The following is a 27,372-nucleotide window of genomic DNA, read 5'->3' on the forward strand; positions in this document are numbered from 1 at the left end:
TGACAAAAACCTGTTGCCAAGAGAACGTGCTTTGATGCTGGTGCCCCAACTGCCAGCCTATACATCATCTGCAGTCCACAGTGATAATTTGCCCAGGCCACACTCTGCTCCCAGTAGTCTTCTTTCCCACAGCCTCTCCAGAGCAAATTTGGGGCTTAATCTGCAGGCAGCAATCCACTTCCATCCATTTTTTTTGGACAGCCTTCAAGGAGCAAGCTGAAGGCAAACTTACCATGCACATGCAGTCGTTGAGCTGCTTAAAAACGCTAGTAATTCTTGGAGACAGGCACAGTGTAGATGTACAGACTGTACATGTGTGCACTGTGAAGTCAGGGAGCCCAGCAGGGAGAAGACAACGTGAAACCTGCCTCAATGGCAGGATGACACAGCCCAGCCTCCTAATAAGTAGCGCCCAACAGAACAAAAGCAGTCAAGAGTGCACACGCTGTTAATGAATTGCACTGTTGACTGCTAAATGCTAGCGAAAACACATTACTAAAACTTCACATATAAAAAAATTAAATCCACGTAACATCTAGTTAACAAACCCTTGAAACACTCTGAGCAAAAACAAAGACATACTTCCCCCCTGCCTAATTTCACAATGTGATTTGCTGCCTGCAGATAGCTCAGAATATGCCAACTAAATTACCTGGAGTTGGCAAAATATTTCTGCCTACTCACCGTCTCCTTCGGCGCACTGCCTGCCAAGACAGTTAAAATTGTTTTTACAAAGGCAAGGGTCAATTCCAGTTTGAAAGCATGCCTTGCTGATTTGAGGCTTTACAACTCGATTTTTCTGTGCTGAAAAACAATGTCTCCTCCCAAAAACCATGCAAAAAACTGAACACTTGGTATGTCACAGCCAAATGTAAAGAAGTCAGAAAGCAAATAAAGCCATTCTCTCTAAGTTCTAGTGATCCCACTATTATCCACTTTATATACTTGGGGATTTATTATCTACTTTATATCTACTTTGGGTTTTTTGTTACTGGTAATGGGAGTGGGAACGGGTTGCTTGTTTTTACAAACAGCAATACTAATACTAGAGCTTACAAAAGAGGCAGGGTGCTTCCCATCACCTTGAACTCCTGGGTATGCAAATGCCACCTGAGCACACAGGAACAAGGCTTGGTGGGATGCTGACAAACTGCTCGCTATATTAGGAACTTGGCTGTTACAGGCTTGGTAATTAAAGGCATCAGAATAACAAAGAGTCCAAACTGAACTGAAATCAATACTCATCACAGAGACTGTTCTTTATTTATCAATACTTAAAACAAATAATAAAGGAAAAATTTCCCTTCCACCATAAAGTAACTCACCCTGGAAAAAAGCAAGAGGATAATGCAACAGTCATATTGAGGTCAAATTTCTGAGCCTATTCAACCTCACGGTGCCTAAGAAGCAAGGAGAAAAATGGTTCTTGCTTCTGGGGCCACAAGAAACTGCTTGTTAAGGTGATGTTGTCTGCCATCGTGGCAATCACAGCCTTTTGGAGCTGGGACTCTGTGGGGTTAGAGGCAGCACAGTCTGTCCCTTTGCCTCCTCATCCCTGGAGCTGGCTAAGGAACAAGTTGGGGGGAATTCCATCTGTTTTCCTTCTTTTCCAATCCTTCAACCTGGCACATCAAATGGATCTATATAACATTTCTGTTTTGCTGTATCTTAAGACAATGAATCAGAGGAAGACAAAATACTTTAACATTTAAATCTAACAATTAATTAAACCCTAAATGTTGACTCTGTTGAGAATAAACTACATTTCTGGCAAACATGAACCGTAAGAACAGACCACATTTTAATATTATTTTGATCTGTGTCTTCTGTGGGCTTAAGGGATGCTTCCCTCTTCCGGGGAAACTTTTAAGTGAAAAGAATTCAATCCCTACAAAATGGACACCAGGCCATAAAATAACAGCTGCATTAAAACCAGCATTATTCAAAACCTATTCCCAAACCTTCTTCCCTGTATGACTAGTATAGAGATACAGTAAAATCCTGGCCCTGCTTGCTAATGGCAAGGTTTCCACCTACCCCTGTAGACAAGGATTTCAGGGCTGCATGCAGTGCCCTTCTCCCTCTCATCCTCTGCCCCTCCATTTTAGAGCTGCCTGTATCAGGCTTCCTCACTTCTGCTTTGTAAAACAAGATGTGTTGCACTGCTTATATCACTTTCTTACAGATGCTACCTCCATCCTAAAACAGCAGAGCAAATAAGATGAGAGGCTTCCACTTAAACATAATTTATTGCTATCACTTTGCGCTACAGCAAGCACTCTGACACTAGGTGCTTCTCTACAAGCATACTGAAATTCAATATATTTTACTACTTGGATGAGAAGCAAGGACAAGCCTTCAACATCTAAACATTCCTCATTATACACCACGCACACCATTTAGTTTCCTTGTTGCATTTACCTCCAGGAGCCAATATGTTTGCGTCCTGTAATTTTTTGTGTAATATCATCCCAACTTTGGCTAAGTACCCATTTTAGTTACTCACAGTCAAGTGTCCTCTCCTCTCTCCTCCACTTTCCCATTGTTTGATCTTTGCATGAAGCTCTTCGCCAAACCTTATGTCTTAGAGCCCTCACACATTTAACTGCTGAGTTATAAATACAGCATTTGAAAAATCAACTAACAAAAGCTGCCTCCATGCAGGATTTTAGACCCTTATTCTCCCTTATTTACACTGTAAATACTTCAGAGCTCTGGCCCAACAAACGCCATTTTCTGAAACAATTCAAGTTAAATAGCTAACGGAAAAGAGTACCACTGTTTCTTTCTTTCTTACTTATAAGGTCCCAAACATTGTAGCAGTGAGACATAGTCAGTATCATTAAAAAAAAAAAAAAAAAAAAGAAATTAAGAACTTAATCACACTTTCATCCCAAAATCTTTAGTGGCAAGAATTGTTGCCAATAAATGACTCAATGCAAGCGAAATGAATTGTTGATTTAAGCCCATTTATCAGAGTAAGTTTAGTATCACAGAATTAATTCTCTCCCCTACACGAGGCACCTTTTCATCAAGGTGGGCAAAGACAAAGCATCTAAGGACACACAGATATTACTGGGCTGGAGGGAGGAACCTTTTAAAAGCATCTTCACAACTACAAGGCAGAAGAAAAATATGCTCTCTCTCCTTCCCTCTCACTCCCCCAAAATGGTGTATCCAAACCCAATGCTGTTTGGATCCCCAATCCAAACCCAAACTTCCGAATGCTGCATTTTCTAAGTCACCTACAGCATCATCAACACAAGGAGGAAAGAACTATGAGTCACTTCAGCTGCTTCAAGGCTATTAGACCTCCCTGGATATTAATTACTAGACTGCTCTTTACAATCTGTCCAAGCACAGAGGATATTAAGATGTCAACATGCAAAATACATTCCATATAGTGCACGTTCCTGACATGAATTAGTGGTTTCTTTTAGGAACAGCCCTAAGTTATCTATGTATTATTTCAAAAGAAAAGTAAATGTGGTAGTCTACATTTCAGTAGCTAAGCCAAACTTTGAAACACAGCTCTCATGCGGAGACAGGAGAAAACTACAACAAAAGAATAGTATCATGGAGACGTGAAAGCAATGGTCTTCTTTCAGAACATCTTCATTCAGCTGTCCTTTCAGTTACTGCTCAACAAGAGAGCTCAGTTACATGAACATTATTATTAATATGGAAGAAGATGATATAAGTTACAAAAACCAACAGAAATCAGATACGAAGAGCCTAGAATGAGAATACCTGGGGAAAATGCTGCCTGCTCCACAAATCACAGGGACAACATCTTGAACGGTGTGAACAGAGTAAAATAAGACGACTCCAGCATAAAACCTACGCCTAAGAGCACCAAAATCAGTGATGACTGCGGAGGGAACATGCAGAATGCAGTTGCCGAGATGTCAAAGCAGAAACAATCTATTTATGTCCACACTGAATTTCAGGACCAGCTTAGGAAGGTGCACAGAAATGCCTGTTCCCGTGACCATGCAGATAACAATCTAAAGAAAGTGATTTTGCAGAAATGTCTCACTATACTCACCATGTGGAAAAGAGCACAGCGTGATCATGATTGCTTAACTGCACTTGAAAAGAGCCCAGTGTGCTCCTTAGATATTCAAAAATTAGTTTTACACTGGTAGAATATCAGGAAGAGACTCAAAAAAATAACATTTATACTGCATTTACTTTAGAAAATGGAATTTTAAAACACTAAAGCAAGTCAGCACCACTTGTGCATATCTATTTATCCATCAATTCAATCAATAAACCTTAAACTCCCCAAAATACTAAGTCAAGCCATAAAATTCAGGGTTGTTACCCAGAAGTGCCACTTTAAAACATTTAACCAAGCCCAGTCCCCATTCCTGAAAGCTCTGAAGGCATTAGGCTGCAAACCAGCAGCTGAGACACCAGGAATATCGAAAAAGAGAAATGAGTACCCACAAAAAAGGCTATTTTCTACTGTAGATAAAGCCAAGGCAGACTGCGTTAGCTACAAATCACAGAATATTTCACAGTGCCCTCCGGTTTCTGCTCCCGCAACTGGAAAGCACAGCTGACATTTCCTGCAGCCGTCCTGGGCCGGGTCAGCACAGATGCAAGGTCTCAACGGTTGAGCACAGGAAACTGAAGCAGCATCTGAACACAAGTGAGCAAATGCCACCTCTCCGCAATCCTTGCTGCCTGCACACATATGGCACCTTCACAGATCAAGGTCGGGGGAAAAAAAAAAAAAAAGACTCACTGATTCCAGAAGCAAATATCCTAATAAATTTAAAATTTTCTTTTTTAAAGGAGGAGATTGAGCAGTTACAAGACCTTTAGGAGGACAAGGCACCTTAACGTCCATTGGCTTTTTCCAACAATGGCTCCTAGCACAACCCTTGCAAGCACTCCACATCCAGGACACCTGCGTCAACGTTGCTAGTCCAGCACCAGCACAGTAGCCAAGAGACAGGCACAAGACTCACTCTGCAAGGACCTGACATAGCACCAGGCTCTTGCCTAACCCAAAGGCTAGGAATTTCAGCAAACCATAATCAACATTTATTTCATTTTGTGTTGCATTCTGTGTCTAGTTCTCTCTTTAAAAATTCTTCCAGCTTGGTCAGCTGTTGTTACCAGACCTTCCAGTTTTGCACAGCCCCAAGCTTGACTGACCCACCTCTCCCCACACCGCCTGAAGGCAATAAATACCACCGGGCATGGCTATAGGGTTATATGTGGGACAGACAGAGAAGAAAAACCAACTCCAGGCAAGGTCAGATATGAAAGGCATAACTGACAAGGTCTGCTAGTACTACCTCTTAATTTGTTTATTTGTGGGGCTCTATCAACTACATCATCTGCTAACCTCTTCAGTAAATTTCAGCCAACGTAGATGGGAGAGGGAAAGTGGTAAAACCAAATCCAGCTCACCATAACTAATCAACTGTTTATTACACACAATCAAAACATAACGGGCTTATAATTCCTCTGCAAGATCCATATTGCCCTGTGTATGCTGACTACAGATCTCATACAGTAATTTATGCTGCCCTTTTAAGCTAAGCAGGACCTGATGACTCTATACGATGGAAGATCTCCAAAATGTAATTGATGCAGACAACCGTGTTGATGTTTAGAAATCCATCCAGAGAATTCAAAAACAACTCCAGGAAAGCATAGCTTAGGAGTGTTTCTTGAATATTCATTATGTGCCCAGAAGAAAATACATTTTTAAGACCAATATGCACCTAGAAGATGACTCCATCCAACCCTGCTCACACTGGAAGCTTTCTTGGATAATTTTAAAGGCCATGTGGTTTCTCAAAACTATAAAAAGCAATACAAAAGCAACTTTGTACTGGTACCTGGAAAGCCTTTGTTAATGCTTCCCAGAACAAAATCATCCTTTTCCCTGTTGTTCCCTGTAGTGACTGTAAAGACGCAAAAAAATTCAGTTATCCTTTCCTAGCAACATAGAGGTAAAGCATTCACAAACAACAGCTAGCATTCTCATGGCTTTCTGTGTGTTATAAGTCACCTTCCCAGTCTCTTCCCTGTAAATAAGCAATACAAGAGGGTAAGTACGGACACTGCACATCTTCACACCCACCAAAATAGCTTAATATTTACAGTCAACATCTTGTGAAAGCTGCAGCAAAACCTCATTGTAGGCAAACACGCACATCAATTATTTTGAGAGTACTTAAAATGAAAATCCTGTCAAGTCAATACAACAAAAGTAATCACTTAAGATTTGGATATGAATTTAAATTGGCAACTTTTGAAAGAAGCACCTTGTAATTACACATTGAGAAGTTGATGGCACCTTTTGTTTACCAAACTAAAAGTTAGTTTTGATGGCAAAATTCTACGTGTTAAGTCCAAAAACAAATGAAAAAACACCCGCCAGAACACATTCAAGACTACTTATAGGTCAAGAGCTTTAAATGGGGAAAATGTGCATATAAATACCTAGTTAGAGCTATCCAATTAAAAACATATTCTACAGTTCAGAGATAAACAGCTTGTACAAAAAGGAGTGGAAGCCAGAGGCAGGTCCCTGCTTCGCTATGCTTTGCATACTTTGGCACCAAACAAGAACAATTTAATGTCTTTCAGATTCCTTCTGCTGCTACCAATGCCAGCTATAAATCTGTTCCAGCACATGAGGGATGCTGTTCAGTTCTTCAATGCTTCCAGCAACTGTACCAAAGAGTATTAGCATTGGTCTCACTCACCCAATTTTCTCTTAGCCATTTCTTAACATACCTCAATGCAGAAGATGCTGCAGCTTCCAGCACCCGCATCTTCATGACTAACAAGGACTTTGAAACAAGAGAAAGAGAAAATACCCTGATGGGATAGGGTGCTAGTCATTTAATATCTAGGGTATAATTTATTTACCACCACAAACTTTCAAGCTTTCATAGTACAGTCTTTCTTCTTTTTTCTCCCTCAATATGGTGTTTGACTTGATAAAGGATTGTTTCTAAACCAAAACATCACAGAAAACCTCACTCAGGAGCATGTTAACTGGATTCAAACTCCTAACTTGTTCCACAAGACTCAGTACCATTCAACTTTTTATCAATGACCAGAGGAGAAATAGAGCAACTGCCAACTCAGTTTGCAGGTCATGAAGCCCAACAAATAGTAAGCGGCAATGTGGATGGCGTGTTTGTACAGAGCAATCTGACCCATATAACACTGGCCTGAACTCACTAACACAAAGTCTGTTTTCACAGAGCCCTGTACAAACACACCTGCAGCACAGGGCTGCACCCAAGCAGGCAAAAGAAATCCAAGTTAAAACTTCTTCATGCAATATGGTAGCAAAAAGGATAAAAATACAGTCCAAAGGTGTGTAACAAAGGAACACCAAATAAGAATAAAGTAATAAAAAAGAGTTTATCTCTGCATATTATACAGATGGAGTCTATTCTAGACTCCTCTATGCAATTCTTATAGTCATAAATGTGGAAAATTTTAAGATGCAGAAAGCCATAACAATGCAAAGGGAAAAGCAAAATGCCCTGCAATAAGGGAATTCAGAGATCAGATCATTAAGGCTCTCGGAAGAGGCTAGGACTAAGACAGAAATGCTATATATGCCCTCACATAAGAGGAGACAGTGTACTGATGTGTGCTTTAGCATAGTAGAGAAGGACATAACAAGAAACAAGAGCTAAAAGCTGAAAATAGAAAAATCTAGAAGAAAAATAAAGGAAAACATCCTTTCAGTGGCCAAACTACCAGAACAATCTACAAAGGAAAACGTTCACCATCACCACTTGTCTTCAAGAGAAAGAGATACTGTTGCCAAACACTAATTCCTGGACTCAAAACTGGGTCAAATGATGGAAACTGAAGGCTAAGGGATACCTGGATATTTAAAACAGACATCCTAATATCAACTTCTGGCTTGAAAACTGTGAATGGCTAAAATCTCAAATTAATTAATTGCTCATAGAGCTGCTTGAAGATGTAAAGTACCAAAAATTACTACAGGTTTAAAACCGTATGGTAGGAGCAAGGCATATGTCAGCTGAGGAAAAGTTGACCAAGAACTGCAATACTGCTTTTTGATCGGATGAACTCCTAAAGCTCTACATCCCCACGTAGCACGTATTAGGAGACTAGTTCGGAGGGTTTGGTTTTGTTTCAGAGGGGGTGACTCAGAAGAAGCTGAGATGGCTTAGACATGGTTTGTGGGACTCTAGAATAAAGTGTTTCCTATTCAGTTAACCAAGGCAATAGAGAACATCACCGCACGAGAGGAGAGAACAGAAGCAACAAAACACAGAGTAGGGAAAGGTACAACCAAGACAGGAAAAGAAGGTCTATATAAAATTAACTTACCACACAAGTACCAAAAATTCACACTGAAGTTCAGATTCTCCTGTATCTTCTAAAAATTAAACCAATACTACTCCATTTACTTTATAACTCGTCTTCCCCTCCCTTCCGTGCTCACACAGGCAGGCAAAAAATCAGAATTCTGATGTTCCTGCTTTGCTCAACTGAGAGGTCAGCATGTCTTGCCACGGAGGTAAGAGCAGTATTCTTCCTGTGCTGTGCCCATACCAGAAATATAACCCTCATCTAATGATAAATGAGGATCTCTAAACAATACTAATAGATTTTAGAAAATCTAAGATCAATTCTTAAATTAGAAAATATGCCATGGAACAGGCTACCTCCTGGACTGCTTTCAGCTACATTTGTCAAAGACAAATTCACACACCAGGATCTTGTATCAGTTGAAGCTCAGGATAACATATTTTGCAGAGACTCCAGTCCTCGTTCCCTCACATTAAGTTTTTCTTCTCCCAATTAGTAAAAGTAGGCAAAAGAAAATGACCTTTTTATTTCCTTGCAGCACAGAGAAAAGCCATCAACTTACTTTGCCGCAAAACCCACGAGCAGTCATGCCCTGCTGAAGGATATAAAAATCAAATATGTTTGCCTTAGGCAGCACCTAAGAAATGAATTGAAGTTGAAGCCACTGACAAGACGCACTCATTAGAAGGACAGATTTTAAAACTCCATGCTGTCGGCCCAGATGTCCAGTAAGCCGGACTGCCTAAGCTGCTTGGGAACAAAACTTATCCCTGACATTCTGCCAATTAAAAAGCATAAAATCCCCATGCCATCAGCATTCAGCTCAACTTGCTGGAAGTGGCAGAACTAGAAGCACAGACCAGCCAGTAACAGCGATGTGCTTGGTTAGCTCTTCAAATCCTTGGGGGGGAGACGACAGCCTACCTTCCTGGCACAAGCAAGAATACCAGAACTGAAGTTCAGACTGGCCATACTTCAACCCAGTTTGGAAAACCAGACATTTCTGCTTGGTGGAAGTGTTATTCTATTATACAGACTATACAACAAATTAAAAAAACAAGAGACAGAACAGTTTGTGTTCCGTCTGGCTAATGATGCAAGTAAGTGCAATGTACGTAGGAAGAGGAAATTATTGTACACATATACACATATGGCTCGTAATATTTCTGCTTCAACAATGAAAAGCAGAAAGATATAGCAAGAAAACGTTTTCTCAACATCTGTGAGTATCTGGGAGCTCCACTGGACTTCAGCAATATGGAGACATCCCCAGTATTCATTCTTTGAGTTCATTAATCTAAAGAATAAAACTATTGCAATTACAAAAATAACACTAAAAAATATATTTACTCATTGCAGCAGTCTCACGTATACACACAGCTTTCAGTAATGCTTTTAAAATACTCTGTTAGCATAGTCAACAGCTATCATTCATAACTACTTGAAGTTACAACGGTTCACAAGTTTGTCTCTGCCATGGGGAAGCCAGTCAATCAAGGAGACAGCAGAAGCAGACAACTGACAGGCATCCCTGCGACAGGTATGCAGTACGATCTTTTAACCGAACGACTAAGCTTGTCCGCAGCCCACTCAAAAATAACCCCTCCAGCAATGGAAAAGGGGAAAAGGTTGGGATTTATTTGGGTAAGCCATTCAGTAGACTTAACTTACCATTTCAGAGCTTAGAGAGAGGAAAGAGAAGGAAGGTCAGTAATATCCTTCCTCCTTCAGTAATTCATTTCACTGCCTAAAGTCTCCCAAACAAACTGCTGTGCTGCCCTGGTCAGGGAAAGATCAAGAATTAATGGACAGAGCAAAGCTAAATGCCTTTCACTGCAGCTGCCCTCAAGTTCAGCACCTGCAAAATACAGTCAAAACCAGGGGCTTTCCCTTGAGTTTTTTCTAAGATTTGAGAGCATACAGCAAAAAGAGAAGAGGATCTACACCTTTTGTGCAGCTTCTAAAGCTACACAGAACAGCAAAAGCAAGACAATCCTATAAAAAAAACCCAAAAGCTGCTTAATCACCTCATTGTGGCTATATCCTCCAATGCCAGTTCCTGCTCCTTTGGCAATTTCAGCTTTCAAACCATCCTTGGCTTTGAGGTTCCTTCCACCCTACCATAGAGAGAACTCGGAATAATTTCTGAGTACATAATCCTTCTCCTCCCCCTCCATACCATGATCTTTATCCTTAAGGATATCTGACTTTCTTATCCTTATACTAGCTACTCTTTTCCACAGGGTTACTTATAACCCTGTGATAGTGTCTCCACTCCCTCTGCAGCTTTCTTTATACCCAACGCATCGCTCTGGCTGCAGTTATGGGAAGGTACCCCACTGCTGCTTATTTCTCCAATGCTCAGCTGATCCCTCTGCTCAATAATCCTTCTCTCCTCATCACCTTTTTATGCACTTCAGACCATTTATACCTTCTTTTTCTCAACTGGTTTAGGTCCTTTCCTTCCTGAACCCATTTCCCTCCAGTCCCATACGTTTCCATTCCTGCCTTCCCCTATTGCACTGGGCTTCCTTTAGTCAGGCACAAGGGAGAAAAGAATAGTTCTCAGCAGCTCTCTCACCTTTAATCCACTTCTCTCCAGCATATCAGAAGCTCAGAAACCTGAATATCACCTCTGCTAACCTCATCTCTCCCCTGCCCACATCAATGCTTGACTTGCACTCTTGCCAAACTAATCCTCCCAAACCCAGAATCTTTCCAGTTTCTTTCCAGAAAGAAGGTTGATAACATTAAAGACAACCCTAAAATGCTTTTTTTTCCATCCAGTGACTCTCTTCCATTAGCCACATCACTAGTCCCAAGGCATTTGCCTTTCTTTCAAACAGCTAAAAGATTCCTTTGACACATACACTTTACTCCTGACCTTTTGTTTCTCTTCCTCTCTCGAGACAGTAACACATCCTTTTACATTGTCAAGAAGATCACAAGTAGATCACCCAAGAACAAAATCCAAGGGATCTCTACAGCCTCCCTCCCCCTCACCATGCCGCATCCATCCCTGCTTCAAGCCATGTAATTTTAGAGCACCATCTCCCTTTTGTCGTGCCTACTTGGGTCTCAACAGACTAGCAGTAACACACGGTCACGTTTGTAGTCATACTCGGTCAAAGGACAGAAATTTCATCTGCTGAAGCTTAGAATTAAAACTGCTAGAAATTGTGTGAAAAAGGCATTCTTAACACCGACAGAAACACTCCTACAAAGGGAGCCTACGTACGAATTTGTGACTTCACACTAACAGTGTGTCTTATTTTTGCTGTAGTTTTGAGACCAGTATTTTACAGAGATGATCAAAAGCTGCAAGCTAAAGGCAGACATATTTTTACCTATGCTTAGCAACAGTCACAGCGCAGCTTTCACAGCAGACCTGCAAACAGCATAGTGAGCCATTTCCTTTATTCCATGCCAGTGTTATATCTCAAGTGACCTCCATCTAAATATAGAGAAGAAAGTAAAAAATCTTCTCTGAAGGTGATTTTGATGAAAAAGGAGGAAAACTAAGGTTTAAAAATCCTTTTTCCACCAATATACTTGAGAAAAATTTTTAGACTGACCAACTGTCAGGGGTACGTGCACAGGCGCTTGAGCTCCCACCAATTCAGTGCGACCTTGGCCAAGATACTTGGGCCCAGCCTCCCTCTAATCAGCTCTTTCATAGCTCATCGTTGTCACGTTCAGTCCTCTGCAAGCCTTAACCAACTCCAAACTGTTCTTCCCAGAGGACCGATTCCACTCTTCCCTCGAAGGAAGCTTTAACACGCAAAATAAAATATCTTCTCACTGGCAAATTTTCAGGAAGAACAGAGACGTTACCCTACTATAAAAATAAACCCTACCTTTTTATTTTTTACTCTAGTCTATGAGAAAGACAATGAAACCTGATATTTGGCATGCATAAACTCCCAATTAAAAATAGTGCCCTTTCTTAAAGTCAAGGGAAAACAGGATTGCGACTGGGTTATTGTTTCCGAGCATGCTCAGCAGCTTTTAAGATTTCGGCATCGGGTAATGGAGCCCTGTTTCCTCTCTGACATCACTACACATTCTCCCTGCATGACCAGAGCAATGACACAGTAACAGGTTTTGCTGCTACAATTATTTTTTTTGCAAAGAGGTTGCCCCACAAAGGGACAAGAACAAGGACACCAAGCAAAAGGCACATGCGAACAAGTTGTGCAATGCATGACTACAGAGCTTACCCATTTCTCGGCTACATTCTGCAGTCCCAGACTTGTTTTAGGTTCCCCATCTCTCCCCTCCCAAATCAAACTATTACGAAAAATGTATTTTCAAACCCAAGATCTGGCTCACTCCACTTCCTGAAACAGGAACTTCAAAACCGAATCAGACCATCTCAGTATTAATTACGATTCATTTCTTCATTTAAGGAAATGAACGACGCAAACCAGCCCCTGTGTTTAGGGCTGCGTTAAGAAGCCATACCTACAGTCCACAGATAAGGTCATGCTAACAGTGCAGTCAACCACACTGGCATGTATTTTCTTGTGCGTTTCTAACACAGTTTAGTAAAGACTTACAAAGTGTGCATCCCCTAAAACATCCAGAAGGAACAACGTAAATTAATTACTACTGGATGTCCTGAGTCTTTTCAGGATTGCACCTTAATGCTACATTAAGTAGAATTATGCAAGCTCCGCAACTATAAGAAAACCCTCCCAAATATTTAGATGAAAAGCATGAGTTTGGGTGAAAAGTGCTATTCCAACTTCGGGCTCCCGAAACAAGGACCACACATAAAAGCTCATCAGTAGCTCTTCTGGAGCTGCATTTATTCTCACTCCTTTTGTTTTTCTTTCTAACCTCGAGACTTTCTCAGGCTGAAGTCAGAAAACAAAATGTCATTGTTTAGGCTTAATGAGTCAACGTTAATTTCACCATTGTTTATTTAAATCCCCTTTAGAACAGCAACAGTGGCGTTAATTACGTCGAAATACTAATGTTTTCGGGGAGGGGGTGGGTACGAGAAGGTAAACCGCGTTTTCCACACGAGGGGGGTCGCTGGCACACACTGGGGGCCCCCGGAGAGACGGGGATGCCTCGGCCGGGGGCAGCCCCCCGCCGGGGAGCCGCGCCGGGCAGGTGAGCCCCGCGGCGAGCGGCGGCCCCGACCCGCATCCCGCCGGGCTGCCGCTCCCGCCCAGCCTCCGGCCTAACAGACCGTATAAAACGACCGGAAAAAAAAAATAATAACAATAACCCAAACACTAAAACCCACGCTCCTGCGGGTGAGGGCTACCTCAGCGGGGGGGGGGACCCCTCGCCGGCCCCGTCCGCGGGGACGCTCCCCACCCTCCGCCGCCGCCGCCGTTACGAGGCCGCCGGCCGCTGCCCCCCTCCCGCGGGTCACCTTGACAGCCCGCCCCGGCCCGCCGCGTTCGCGCCTTTGTGTCGTTACCCGTCGCCGGGCCCGCACACAAAGCCCCGCCGGGCGTGAGGGGAAGGGGGGGGGGGCGGGGGGACGGCCCGCCCCGGCCTGAGGGGTCCGCGGCCGCCCGGGGTAGAGTCGGGGCCCGCGCGCTCCCGCGGCGCGGCCGTTACCTGGAAGTCCCTGTCCTCGTTGAAGCGGGAGAACCTGTCCGCCATCTTGCGCCGCCGCCTCGCTCGGCTCGGCTCGGCTCGGCTCGGCCCGGCCCGGCCCCGCGCCTCCGGCCGCCTCCCCTCAGCGCCGCCCGCGCCGCGGCAGCGCGCCCGCCCCGCCCCCGCCGCGCCGGACGCCTTCGCGCATGCGCGGCAGGGCAGTTCACGTGGGCGGCGCGGGGCCGCCCTCACGGCGGCGTCACCGGGCGGGACCGGGCGGGAAGCGGGGCGGCTCGCTGCTAGGGGCCCGGCGCGGGCAGCAGCTCGAGAGCCGGCCCGCTGACAGGCGGCTGCCGGGGGAGCGGAGGGTGGCAGGTACTTGCGGCCGCACCGTTAAGCCTCCGCCGTGGCGGGTTGTTTCCCGCCCCGAGCCCCGCTGCGGTTTGGAACGGAGCGCGCAGCGCGCATGCGCCGCTCCCCGCTTACGCGCGCACCCTGGCAACCAACGAGGAAGCGAGCTGCTGTAGCACGGGGCGCCCGAGCTGCTCCCCGCAACCTCATGTCTGCGCATGCGCAGGGTTGTCAGGCGGCGAGCACTCGACCCCGGGGGCACAGGGGAGGGCGCGAGCCCCGCTTCAGCTTTCCCGCCCTCCCGGCCCGAACCAATGGAGCTGTCCCAGACTCTTGAGTGATGGCGGTACGAACCAGTAGGAGCAGGGACTCGCCGCTGCCCCCTGGCGTGCGTCGCGTGTCACGCTGGCTGCTGAGGGGTGCGTGCGCAGTCTCTTCAGAGGGGCCGGGCGGGAGCGGGGACTGAGGGGCGCTGGGAAGGGGCGTCGGGGCAGCCCGGCACCCCTCGGGCGGTGGGGAAAGGCCCCTGGCCCAGCTAGCCTGGGGGCCTGGGGCCACCCCCTGAGGCTGATGATGGGGCTTGGGGCCAGCCCTGAGGTAGGCCATGGTGCCCAGCACAAAGCCTGAGCTGGATCACGGTGCTCGGAGCCAACCCTGAGGTGAAGCACAGTGCCCAGGGCCAGGTGGAGCCATGCCTGTAGCCCTGTTCCCACCCCAGGCCTTCAGCCAGGCCAGGCTGCAGGGGCTTTTCTTTACCCCTGAGCAGGGAGGCGTGTGCCTGGCTTGTGCAAGCATAGCCAAGTCCCCGTATGTGGTGGCAGAGGAGCAGCACCCCGGGCCTGCATGCACCAGACGATGCTTGGGGTATCCGTCTTGCAGCAGCCCACAGGCCTTTGAGCACAGGGCTTGCGGCAGACGAGGCCCTGCTTTTCCATCCACCACCACAGCTGTTACCAGCTGTCTCTGAGCATGGCAGTGTGTGTCACCATCTCTCTGCCATCCCTGACAGCAGGAAAACTGGATTCCATCTGTCTCTCCGTTCATTCCTTTTCTTTCTCTCACCAGAAGCCTTGCTGCCTGGATCCTGCTTGCGTGCTGCCCTCTGCTGCCTCGTCGAGGCAGGGTGAGGATAGAGGAGTTTGGAAACGGGCCTTTCTGAAGCGTGTTCCCCAGACCGTGCCTCTGTGTGCACTCCCAAACCTGTCGATGAGGTGTATGCCTGTGACAGCAAGCCCTGCACAGTGGGGCTGTGGGTTAGATGCAGGGGCGGCCAAAGCGGTGGTTGTGCTTTGTGCTAGGCAGTGTAGCTCGTAGCAGAGCTGACTTGATCTATTACTGCAGTGTGGCAGGCTGGGCTGCACTGCCAGAACTCCTGTGTGGAGCTCCCTCATGCATCTGCAGTCAACCCTGTGTGCTGAGGAGGACCTTGTGGTTGAGAGTTGGGACCTCTGCATCGCAGGGTGGCTGTGAGACCTTTTGCTGGGCAGGAACATGCTTGAGTTTGCTCCTCATTGCATTAAGAAAGTCCTGTTGATGCCATGCCTGTTGGTGCTTTACTCTGCTCCCCTCCAAACACCTAAGCACCGGGGGTCACCTGTCTTGTCCTGCATCAGGTTTGTGGTCCGACCCACCTGGGTGAGTGGCGACTGCCAGTTTGGAGCTGCCAGGCCTCTGCCTCTCCTCCACTGGTGACGGTCTCCCTCCCTGCTGATGTCCCTGTGGCTCCTTGTGCCCCAAGGACTGCCCTGCAGCTTAGCCCCATGGAGGATGGAGAAGCTGAGGCACAGAGGGGAGCAGCCTTTCTCTTTCCAGGAATTACCACTGTGTTTTTGGAAGGGACTGTCCCACCCCTTGTCCTCCCAAAGCACCCAGACAGGTCAAGGCAGGCAGGGTGGAGCCAGGATCCCTGCCCGAGGAGCCTGGCCACACTGCATGGAGCAGCCCCTTGGATGGCTCGGTTGAAGGGACCCACATGTCCTGCAGCCACCCCACCCGTGGGTCCCAGGTGGGCACCCTGGGCCCTGCTCAGCGCCAGGGCTGTGCCCACGAGAGGGAGCTCCTGCTCCATCCCGGTGGGCAGTGGGACCCCCCCCCCCCCCTCCAGCCACACCATGGGACCCCCACCCACCGTGGGGGATCTGAGGGGGATGTAGGCCCACAGGGAGATGGAGCTCTTTTGAGCCAGGCAGGATGAGCCCCAGGGCCGGGTGCGTGGGTGCCCGGCACCCGCCGGGGAGGGTGGCAGCTCCCCCAGCAGGACCCAGGTGTCCTGGTGGCTTACGCCCCTTCTTGACACAGCCCCCCCCCCCACCCCACTGGGTGCACAAAGCTGATGTTCAGCAGTACCAATGATGGGGGGCACCCAGCCCTGCCTGCCTGGGCTTTGGGGTGAGGAGGATCTGGCACCCTGGGGGTGCTAAGCCGCGGAGGAGGGGTGGCCCCTCCCATCCTGGGGCTGGGTGCCCTCCTCGATGCTGTCCAAGGCCCCTCACTCCCTGCCTCAGTTTCCCTCGGTGCTACAGGGGTGAGCAGAGCCCAGCTGTGGCAGCGGGAATCTGGGGCAGGCACTGAGCCTGCTTTAGGGGGGCAGCCCTGGGAGGGCTCAGGCTTCACTGCCTGAGGTGCTTGAGGGGAACAGTGTCCCGAGGCCAGGGGACCCCCAACCCTGAGTGTGTACGTGTGCGGCGTGCACCTACGGGTGTGAGTGTGAGTGCGTGTGCGAGCAGGGGGAGGCCGGGAACCGGGAGTGAAGGAGGCCCCTTTCTGTGGGCCAGGAGGCGGAGGCTGGTGCTGCGGCCCCTGGGCCCCTCTTCTCATGTAAAGCAGCTTTGTGTGGGGGCTGCAGCGGTGGGGGCCCAGAAGGAACGGCCCCCCCTTGGCTTCTCCCCGCACCAAGGGCAGCCTGTGGCTGCTGGGGACGTGTGCCTGATGGGGACCTGTGCCTGCTGGGGGACAAACCTCCCCTGCCCTGCCAGCTGGGCACAGGGACAGCTCAGTGTCCCCCTTGGGCAGAGCTCTGTGCCCCTGTGGGGCATGGGGACAGCTCAGTGTCCTTATTGGGCACAGCTTCATGCCACCATCAGGCATGGGGACAGTTCAGTGCCACCCTTGGGCACAGGGACAGCTCAGTGTCCCCATTGGGCACAGCTCTGTGGCCCCTTTGGGCACAGGGGTGGCTCATGTCCCCATCAGGCATGGGGACAGCTGAATGTCCCCATCGGACACAGCTCAGTGCCCCCACTAGGCACAGGGACAGCTCAATGTCCCCATCAGCCATGGGGACAGCTCAGTGTCCCCCTTGGGCAAAGCCTGGTGCCCCCATGGGGCATGGGGACAGCTCTGTGCCCCCTTTGGGCACAGGGGTGGCTCAGTGTACCCTGTGGTCTGGGGGCAATTGGAGTGGCTGTGAGTGGCTGCAGCCCCCCCACCCTACAGAGGGGATTTGGGTGGTCCCCGGGACAGATGGGCACCCAGGGGACCCTGAGGGCCAGCCTGCGCCCGTGGCATGGGCTCGCTTGCGTCCCCACACCCAGCCCTGACAAGGGCCGGGTATAAATAGCAGGGAGCTCTGTCACCTCCTGTCACATGCCCGGTGCTGGCAGGGTCTCCTGCCATCGGCCAGGGCACAGCTGTTCCTGGGACGGGGGGCCACAGGGGCACCCCATCCCCTCCCACCTGCCGTGCAGTGGGGCACCCCCACCACGGGCACCACCGGGGCCATCGACCCCCACCCCATACACCAGGGCTGGTCCTGGGGGGGATCCCAGGGGTCCGGGCCGCCTGCATGGGGCATCGCTGTCACCTCCTCGGGAACGCAGACCCTGAGCCAGCACGGGTCCCTGGGACAGAGCTAAGGTGGCCGGACCCCTCCCATCCCATGAGGACCCATTGCTAGTGCCAGGGGCTTCCCTCCCCGGGGACAAGTGGGACATTTCTGACCCCAAATCAGAGCAAAAGGGGAAACTCACGGGGGCTGGCGGGGTCACAAAGCCTCCCACCACCCCCGCCTCGCACCGCCAGCTTCCATGGGCAAAAATTGTCACCGCTTGACCTGCCGGTCCCCAGGCGGCTCTAAAAATACCGCGTCCTCCTGACAGCGACAGCTGAGGGACCGGGCGGCGGATGCCTTGGGGACCCGCGGGGGGTCCGGAGCCGAGAGGAGAAGTGGGGCTGCCAGCCCTGGGTGCCCCAGCCCCCTGCCCGCCCGGCCCCCTCTGAGCTGGGACAGTCTCTCTCTCTCTTCCCATGCTCCATTTTGGGGATGCCCCAGCATCCCGCCCCACCAGGCCTGGCCCGCTGCCCCCTTCTCTCACCGGGATGCAACGAGACGGTAGCCGGCGGCACCGTGCCCGGCCGTGCCCGTTCTTGCCCGGCGGCCGCCGGCACGGAGCCTGGCCACGGCATGCCGCGGCGGCTGTGCCTCTTGCTGTCCCCCCGGCCCTCCCCGAAGCCCCTAATCCATCTCTCGCAGCAGGAGATGCCTAAGCTGCCTTTTCATGCCGGCTCCTCCGCGCGCGAGCTCGCCGCGCTTTCAATACCGGGTGCTGGCAGGAGATGTGTCGGACAAGCTGGAGGGATCCCTCCCCTGCCAGGAAGGTCAAGGTGTGCTTAAGCCAGCTTCCCCCCGCACGCCGCCCCGGCCAGCGTAGGCCAGCGTCCTGCCAGCCTGGCTCGGAGTGGGTTTTGTCCACCGCCGGCACTGGGCCGTCAGGGTTTCACCACCCCCGAGGGTGTCTGGGCAGTCGGACCCTCACTTCGGTGGGGGCTTGTCCCCTCCCCGGGCTCCTGACAGCCGCTCTCAGGGTCACCCATCAGCCCTCTGGTCCCGTGCTGGAGTTCGGCTAACGCGCTCTGCCCGGTGGCTGCCGGCACCTCGTGGGCGCCCGCTGCAGCCATGCTGGCAGCGAGGGCTGCTCCTGGTGCTGGGGCACCCCACGGGTACCCCAGGGCTCGGCTGACCCCCCAGCCCACCGGGCCAGTGCTGCTTACGGACCCCTCCCACCCCATGGAGCCATTGCAGACCATTAGACCAGTTTAGACCAGTACAAACCAGGCCTGAGAACAGCAGGCACTGGTTCCTGCCCTCCCTAACCCACAGGATAACGTGCGTGCAACAAAGCTGGGCACAGGCGTGCAAACACACACGTGCCAGCAGACCCTTCACACAAGCACCCCCCAGCACTGTCACCCCCGACCCCGCAGACCCGCTCCCACGTCCCCACGCTCACCCCTCCTGCAGGCACCGTGTGTTCATGTGCACGCTCATGTGTGTGTGTGCATGCACACGTGTGCCCGCTCACGCACGAGGGAGTGGGGGGGCCCCGTGGTGCCCGTGCTGGGGGCCCCGCATCCCTCTCTGTTCCCTTGGTGACGGACCCCCGTCCTCCGCTGGCACCTTGAGCCTGCCGCCAGCCAGGGCTTTTGTGGCTGGTTTTAATTAGAGGCTCTTAAGTGTGAAACAAAGCCGAGGGCAGGGGCCGGGGGGGCCCTTCCCTCTGAGCTCCTGGGGGACCCCCCGGGGGTCCCCGTCCTGCCTGGCATCGCCTGGTGCAGCCGCTCCATCCCCAATTTCTGCATTTCTGCTTCGCCCTTCTCCATGCCCATCCCCAAGGGATGGGGGTGGTGGGAACTGGTGCTGCCAGAGCTCCCCCCACGCCAAATATTGCCCTCCTGAGCAGTCCTGGCCAGCAGCCCAAGAGTGGGGCAGTGTGTGGGGCCAGTGCCAGCTGCTGTGCCATCCCCAGCGTCACCCACGGGTGGGCACTGGGGCTCCTGTCCCCAGGGAGGAGGCTCGGAGAGGGGCCAGAGCTGCCCGTGGCTGGTCTGGGAGTGCTGGGCACCTCCCGGGGTGCTGCCGGGAGTCCAAGGCCAGGACCTGGGGGGGTTCCAGCTGTGTCCCCCACCCCTGACCCTCCTGAGTACAGGGAGGACCCCACGAGCACCCTGGCACCCCGCGGCACTGGAAGAGTCCCAGGGAGAGGGGCTCCACAGGGACCGTGCCCTGCTCCAGCAGGGACACCGGAGCCACGAGCCATGCTGGAGGTGGTGGCACCCATGGGCCATCCCTGGCAGGTGGTGACCTGGGGACCCTGGCGTGCTGGGGACAGGGGACTGGCAGCACCAGGTGCCCACCAGCATCCCCCAGTGCTGTACTGGGATGAAGTGAGAGCGGAGCAGTGGGGGGATTGGGACTCCTGGGTCCCCCCCACCCTGAGCAGTTCCTTGGGGGCTGTGAGGGGGAACCGTGGGGGGGGGACCTGGGCTTGGCCTTATACTCCCAGTAATGCCCAGCCTGGCCTGATGGCAGCACCGACCCTCTGCCGCTGGGTGCCAGGATGGGTCCCTGCCCTCGCAGGGTCCCCTCTGCCCAGGACACCAACCCCAGATCCCTGCAGGGAAGCTTTTGGGGAGGGGATAGGACCCTCTCCCACCCTGCATGCCCCTCACAGCGCCTGGGGATCGAACTGGGAGCCTGGTGACGGGGACGAACGGGACCAAAGATATTCCCTGGCCACCCTGCATGTCCCTGCAAGGGGACACCCCTGAGCAGGCAAGACCCCACCGGCTGCCTCCCTGGGGAGTCTCCTGGCACCCCCAGCCCACCCAGGGGTGCCTCCCAGGGCTGGCTGGCAGGTCTGCTCCAGGTTTCCCCCTCCCCAGGAGGGCTCAGCACCCACTCCGGGTGGGACCACGTGTGTCTGTGGTGCCCGGAGGTCCTGGGGACCCCCTGTCCTAAGCCACCAGCACCCAGCAGCACCCAGGAGGACGAGGAGCGTGGGGACAGCCCCAGCCTCTGCCATCCCCTCTGGAAGTGACATCCCCCCCCCACCCCCGGAAAGAAGCCAAAATCTGAAGCTTTTAGGAAGCCAAGATCCACGTGGCTGTGCAAACACCCCCGCACCCCCTCTGTCTCCGTCCCCGGCTGGCGGGGCTGGGGCAAAGGCCACCGAGGCTGGGGACGCCGGGAGGGGTGTCACACAAGCCAGACCGTGCACCCACAGGGCCGAGGGTGTCCACGGCCGGAGGAGTCACCCCACGTCACGCCTGTAAACGGGGACCCGGGAACGGGCCGGGAGGCAGCCGCTCGCCAGGATCCGGCCTGAGCTCCGGCCCCCGCAGCCCGGCACCCTGCCAGGCCCTTCGCCAGCAGCCTCCCCGGCCGAGGACTCGCTGGGCGGCCGCCAAGCGCCGGCCGTGCCGAGCCGCCCTCCCCGGCACATGGCGGCCGTGGGCTCGGCGTGGGCCCCAAAGGCAGCACCCCTGGGTGCCCCAGCCAGGGTTACGTGTGGGCGTCCGACCGCTGGCACCCATCCCGCCCCGGTTCACTCCACAGGACCACCATCCCGACCCGGTCCGGGGCCACGGGGACCCCTCCCTTCCATCCCCAACCCCTTTGCAAAAGCGGGGAGCCCCCAGCATCCCGCCAACCGCCGCGGTGACAACCGGCACGTCCGGGGCCAGGAAAACTGACGGTGAGGTGGGGGGGAGCCGGGAACGGGTGCTCATGGTGTGTCGTGTCCCCCCCCCCCCCCCCCCCAGCTTTGATTTCTGGAGCCCCCCCTGCCCTTCCCCCTCGGCCAGGAGCCGCGCAATGGTTTCAATTACGCTCTGAAAGGCGGTGGGGCCCTCTTTTCACGGCAGCCCGGGTTTCTCCTGCTCACAACAAAAGCTTAAGTTACAGGAAAGGGAGAGAAAGGGAGGGAGGGCGGCAGAGGGGAAGGAGGCAGCCAGCAGAAAGCCCCTCGCCCCCCCCCCCGGCCCCCCCAAGAAAGGAGCAGGACGGGGGCGCTGGGCTCCCTGCCAGATCCTCCCCCCCCTCCCCGTCTGCCCCTTCCTTGGGATGCTGGTTTGGGAAAGGCAGCCGCCCCCCCCCCATCCTGCTGCCAAAATTCGGGGTGATTGCCTGCGGTTTCTTTCCCCTGTGAGGGTTTCTGGTGTGTCCCAGTCCCCCCCCCCAGTGTGTCCCAGTCCCCCCCGATGTGTCCCGGTCCTCCCCCCAGTGTGTCCCAGACCCCCCTGGCATGTTCTGGATCCCCCCAGTGTGTCCTGGTTCCCCCCCACGATGTATTCTGGTCCCCCCTGCTGTGGCCCATATCCCCCCCAGTGTGTCCCAGTCCCCCAGCTCCCTCCCGCTGCCCTGGTTTTGGGGACGGAGGTGCCCTTTGCCACGGCCACGGTTGGGGTGGGAGGTGTGGGGCCACTGGTGGGGGGGGGGCAGGACGCGGGATGTTCCCCACCACCCCCAGCTGATTTGGGAACGTTGGGGACACCCCTGGCTGTGTGGTGGCCTTGTGGGGCTCTGGCAGCACCCCAGGGTGGCCGTGGGCACCCCACGGGGCAGTGGCACCGCCTGGGTGACACCCGGGGACCAAGGGGTGTTGGGGCCAAGGTATCCCTGCTCCCGGGGGGGCAGCCAGGACCTGCGTGGGTGCCAGGGGGCCACGGGGGCTAATCCTGCCCTGGTGCACTCTAAAGTGGGACCTGGGGACAGCAGGGGACCCGCTGCAGCGTGTCGGGGGGGGGGGGAATGTGGGTCCCAGGCTGGGGGGGATGTGGGGGGAGCAGCCCCACGGGTGGGGGGACACGGGGGGGAGCGCAGGGGACACCAGGGGGGTGCGGGGGAAACCGCGGAGTGCAGAGGACACGGGGGGGAGGAAGGGGACACGGGGGGAGACGCAGGGGACACGGGGGGGGGGGCAGGGGACACCGGGGGGGTGCCGGGGACACGGGGAGGGACTTCTCACCGTGGCCCCGTCCCGACCCCACGCCGCGGGGGGACTTTTCACGGCGCGGAAAAAGTTTGCGACGGGGGGGGGGGCCGGGCTCCCCCCGGTCCCCGGCCCGGTGACCCCCGGGAGCGGGGGGGGGGCGGGGGGGGGGCGGGGGGGGGCTGGGCCCGGGGCGGGGGGGGGCGGGGGCGGCCGCGCCGTTTGAATGTGATTGGCGGGGCGGGAGGGGCGTGGCCCGTCGGGGGCGGGGCGCGGGGGGGGGGGCCGCTCCGCCCGGCGGGGACGCGGCGCTGCCCCGCACAAAGGCGGCGGGAGCGTCCGGTGCGGCCGCTCCGCTCCCCCGGCACCCCCCGGTACCCCCCCCCCGGTACCCCCCCCCTCCCCCGGCATTCCCCTCCCCACCCCCGGCACCCCGCCAGCGCCACCGCCCGCCCGGGGTTCCGGGCACCGGGTCGGGGCAGCGGGAGCACCGGGAGCGCCAAGTCCGGGCAGCGGGAGAAGCGCTGCGGAGCACCGGGAGCGTCTGGTCCGGGCAGCGGGAGCCGTCCCGCCCCGCACGGTAGACCGGGACACCGGTAGCCGTCCAGCCGGGCACCGGGAGCCGTCCAGGCGCGACTGGGAGCCGTCCAAGCGGGACCGGAGCATATTCAGTCACCGGGGAGTCTTCCAGGCAGCACCGGGCACGGCAGATCCGGTCACCGGGAGCCATCCAGGCAGCACCGGGCACGGCAGACCCGGGCACCGGGAACCATCCAGGCAGCACCGGGCACAGCAGACCCGGGCACCGGGAACCATCCAGGCAGCACCGGGCACGGCAGATCCGGACAGGAGGACCGGCGGGCCGGCTGGGCACCGGGCACCATAAATCTGGGCACAGCGGCTCAGGGCGCCATGGGCCCCCCCAGCGTGCTGTCCGCCCTGGCCTGGCTGCTGGTGGGGCTAAGCGTGCCGGCGCCGTGCTGGAGCCAGCTGCACGGTGAGAAGGGCATCTCCATCCCCGACCATGGCTTCTGCCAACCCATCTCCATCCCGCTCTGCACCGACATCGCCTACAACCAGACCATCATGCCCAACCTGCTGGGTCACACCAACCAGGAGGACGCGGGGTTGGAGGTCCACCAGTTCTACCCCTTGGTGAAGGTCCAATGCTCGTTGGAGCTCAAGTTCTTCCTCTGCTCCATGTACGCGCCGGTCTGCACGGTGCTGGAGCAGGCCATCCCGCCGTGCCGCTCCATCTGCGAGCGGGCACGCCAGGGCTGCGAAGCCCTCATGAATAAATTCGGTTTCCAATGGCCGGAGCGATTACGTTGCGAGAATTTCCCCCGGCATGGCGCCGAGCAGATCTGCGTGGGGCAGAACCATTCGGAGGACGGCGGTTCGCCAGCGTTGCTCACCAGTGCCACGCCGTTGGCTGGTCAGGGGACCCCAGGTGCCCCTCGTTATGCCACCCTCGACCACCCCTTCCACTGTCCACGGGCGCTGAAGGTGCCCAGCTACCTCAACTACAAGTTCTTGGGCGAGAAGGACTGTGCGGCACCCTGCGAGCCCACCCGGCCCGATGGCCACATGTTCTTCAACGAGGACGAGATCCGTTTTGCCCGTATCTGGATCCTCATCTGGTCCGTCCTGTGCTGCGCCTCCACCTTCTTCACCGTCACCACCTACCTGGTGGACATGCAGCGTTTCCGCTACCCTGAGCGACCCATCATCTTCCTCTCGGGGTGCTACACCATGGTTTCGGTGGCCTACATCGCCGGCTTCGTGCTGGAGGAGAGGGTGGTCTGCAACGAGCGTTTCCAGGAGGATGGCTACCGCACGGTGGTGCAGGGCACCAAGAAGGAAGGTTGCACCATCCTCTTCATGATGCTCTACTTCTTCAGCATGGCCAGCTCAATCTGGTGGGTCATCCTCTCCCTCACCTGGTTCCTGGCCGCTGGCATGAAGTGGGGCCACGAGGCCATCGAGGCCAACTCCCAGTACTTCCACTTGGCCGCCTGGGCCGTGCCGGCCGTCAAGACCATCACCATCCTGGCCATGGGACAGATCGACGGGGACCTGCTGAGCGGCGTCTGCTTCGTGGGCCTCAACAACATCGACCCTCTCCGGGGCTTCGTGTTGGCCCCACTCTTCGTCTACCTCTTCATCGGTACCTCCTTCCTTCTGGCCGGCTTCGTCTCCCTCTTCCGCATCCGCACCATCATGAAACACGGCGGAACCAAAACGGAGAAGCTGGAGCGGTTGATGGTTCGCATCGGGGTCTTCAGCGTCCTCTACACTGTCCCGGCCACCATCGTCATCGCTTGTTATTTCTACGAGCAGGCTTTCCGTGAGCACTGGGAGCGCAGCTGGATCAGCCAGAACTGCAAGAGCTTGGCCATCCCCTGCCCGCTCCACTTCACCCCCCGCATGACCCCCGATTTCACCGTCTACATGATCAAGTATCTCATGACTCTCATTGTGGGCATCACCTCCGGCTTTTGGATATGGTCGGGTAAAACCCTGCACTCGTGGAGGAAGTTCTACACGCGACTCACCAACAGCAAGCAGGGCGAGACGACGGTGTGACCCCCCCTCCCCGAGCCTGGCCGCTGCCGCCCTTCGGCTTGAATTTTTTTGGGGGGGGTTTATTATATATTTTTTATTTTTAGATTTATTAACGTCTAAGGGGTGTCTCTCTTTCTCTTTGGTTTTTTTTTTTTTTGTAATTAAACCTGTAAATAGCATTTGTAAATTTAATTATATATTTCTATTTAAAACAAAAAAGAGGGAAAAAAAGGAGAAAAGGGAGAAAAAAAGGAGAAAGGGGAGAGAAAAAAAAGGAGAAAAGAGAGGGGAAAAAAGAAAAGGGGAGAGGGAAAAGAGAAGAGGGAGAGGAAAAGGAGAGAAAAAAGGAGGGAAGAAAAGGGAGAAAAAGGAAAAAAGGAGGGAGAAAAAGGAGGGGAGAAAAAAAGGTTGGGAAACGAGAAAAAGGAGGGCAAAAAAGGAAAAAAAAAAGGAGAAAAAGGGGAAAAAACCTGCCGAGATGGGGAGAGAATTCTCGCCCTCCTCTCCCCCTCTCTCCGCTACCCGGGTTGGGATCCCCCCTCCCCGCGGGGCCGCCGGGGGCTGTTGGCGTTGGCCGAGGGGCTCCAGGAACGGCTCCGGGAATGGCCCTGGGCCCACTCCGGACTGGTTCTCCCCAGGCACGGGCAGCTCCGCCGAGCCCTGGAAAAAGGGGGGTAAAAAAAAAAAGAAAAAAAAAACCCATAAAAATCCCATTTTTCTCCCTCTCCTTTTGGAACCTCCCGAAGAAAGTTGATTTTTTTATTACCTACCCCCTTTGCTTGCTCCCAAAAGATGCTGTGACAGGGCTGCCCTCTGCCCAGCCACCCGCGGTTGGGGTCTCTGCCTGTACCCCTGCCTGCACCGCCCTGCCTGTACCTTCTCCCCAGCTTGGCCGCAGACTTTTCCTCCCAAATTACTTTTTAAACAGTCCTTTGCAAATACAAACGACTAAAAAAAAACCGCTAACTTATTCCCGAGGGCTTTTTTTTCCCCTAAAAAAATCAAGAATTAAATGGGGGGGGGGGGTGTCCCATGGGTGCTGCCAGGCCCCCGCTCCGCTTCCATCGCACTGTGGGGATGAGCCAGCATCTCCCTCCAGCTGGAACAAAGCGCTTTGCACGGGAAAAATATCTATTTAACCCCCAAAATAAGAATTTTTTGGTTTGCAATGGAAGGGGGGGGGCCTCTCCTGTGCCCCCCCCCCCCCCCCGGAGGAAATAGCTGACATTTTCTATAGGATTAGGGGGTTTTGGCTCCGATCCCAAGTCTCCGGAGAAAAGCGGGTCCCAGCTCTGGTTCGGCTTGTCGGGATTTGGGCGATGCTGGAGATGGGTGATGGGGGGGTTCAGCTGGAGGGGGGCTGGCGCAGAGCTCGGGGAGGGGAAGGATGGATTTAATCAGCTGGATTTAATTGAAATTAAAAAAAAAAATACTCTTCCCAAAATGGAGAGGGAGACCAGGCCCGGGGGAGTGCTGACCCTATGGGCGCCCCAAAACCGTCCCCGGGAAGCCCCAAAGCTTCTGCTCGCCATCATTTTGGGGGGTTTTTTGGATCCTCTGAGCCCAAAGGGGGTTTGCGGGGGGATTGAGCCGTTCCCCTTTCCCCAGCAAAGCCCCGGGATGATCCCAAAACTCTCTTAAAAATCCCAATTCTCCAGTGAAGGGAAAAGCGGGAGCCGAAAGGGTTAAGGCAGTGCCTCTCCAGCACATTTTGGAAAGGAAAAACTCTTTGGATCCGGTTTAATTTTCCAGCGATGACTTGGAAGGGGGGAGAGAAGAGGGGGGAAACGTATCCAGGGTTTTTCCCCCCGCTCCGTGGTTCGGAGAAGCATTTTGAGGGATGGGCTGGGTT

At 53.7% G+C, this 27,372-nt stretch overlaps 2 protein-coding genes and 1 long non-coding RNA gene across 7 annotated transcripts in view; 2 read left to right on the forward strand and 1 right to left on the reverse strand.

Moving 5' to 3' along the window:
- The window catches only part of GPATCH8 (G-patch domain containing 8), a 58,272-nt gene extending 44,211 nt beyond the window's left edge, over positions 1-14,061 (reverse strand). For 2 of the 4 annotated variants that reach the window (XM_030021798.2, XM_030021796.2), the window contains exon 1: positions 13,918-14,061. In XM_030021798.2, the coding sequence (XP_029877658.1) occupies positions 13,918-13,962 (45 nt within the window). In that variant the 5' untranslated portion in view covers positions 13,963-14,061. The remainder of the gene's footprint in view (positions 1-13,917) is intronic. The other 2 variants (XM_030021799.2, XM_030021800.2) reach the window with 1 other exon arrangement.
- Positions 14,062-14,141: 80 nt separating this feature from the next.
- Positions 14,142-15,781, forward strand: LOC115344812. The gene is made up of 2 exons (XR_003924654.2): positions 14,142-14,666; positions 15,313-15,781. It is a non-coding gene; the product is annotated as an uncharacterized LOC115344812 (long non-coding RNA).
- A 7,448-nt stretch (positions 15,782-23,229) lies between these two features.
- FZD2 (frizzled class receptor 2) lies at positions 23,230-26,846 on the forward strand. 2 transcript variants are annotated; one of them, XM_030021144.2, is made up of 2 exons: positions 23,230-23,689; positions 23,776-26,846. In XM_030021144.2, the coding sequence occupies exon 2, from the start codon at positions 23,868-23,870 to the stop codon at positions 25,539-25,541; it is 1,674 nt and encodes a 557-aa protein (XP_029877004.1). In that variant the 5' UTR covers positions 23,230-23,689; positions 23,776-23,867; the 3' UTR covers positions 25,542-26,846. The 2 variants fall into 2 exon arrangements, with proteins under 2 accessions (XP_029877004.1, XP_029877005.1); XM_030021145.2 differs by having other exon boundaries at positions 23,543-23,732.
- Positions 26,847-27,372: the final 526 nt, after the last annotated feature.

This window comes from Aquila chrysaetos, chromosome 8 (genome assembly GCF_900496995.4).
Source record: "Aquila chrysaetos chrysaetos chromosome 8, bAquChr1.4, whole genome shotgun sequence".
Lineage (NCBI taxonomy): Eukaryota > Metazoa > Chordata > Aves > Accipitriformes > Accipitridae > Aquila > Aquila chrysaetos.

Bases quoted from the DNA above. Each gene is read 5' to 3' on its own strand.
- FZD2 (XM_030021144.2), top strand. From the start codon at position 23,868: ATGGGCCCCCCCAGCGTGCTGTCCGCCCTGGCCTGGCTGCTGGTGGGG.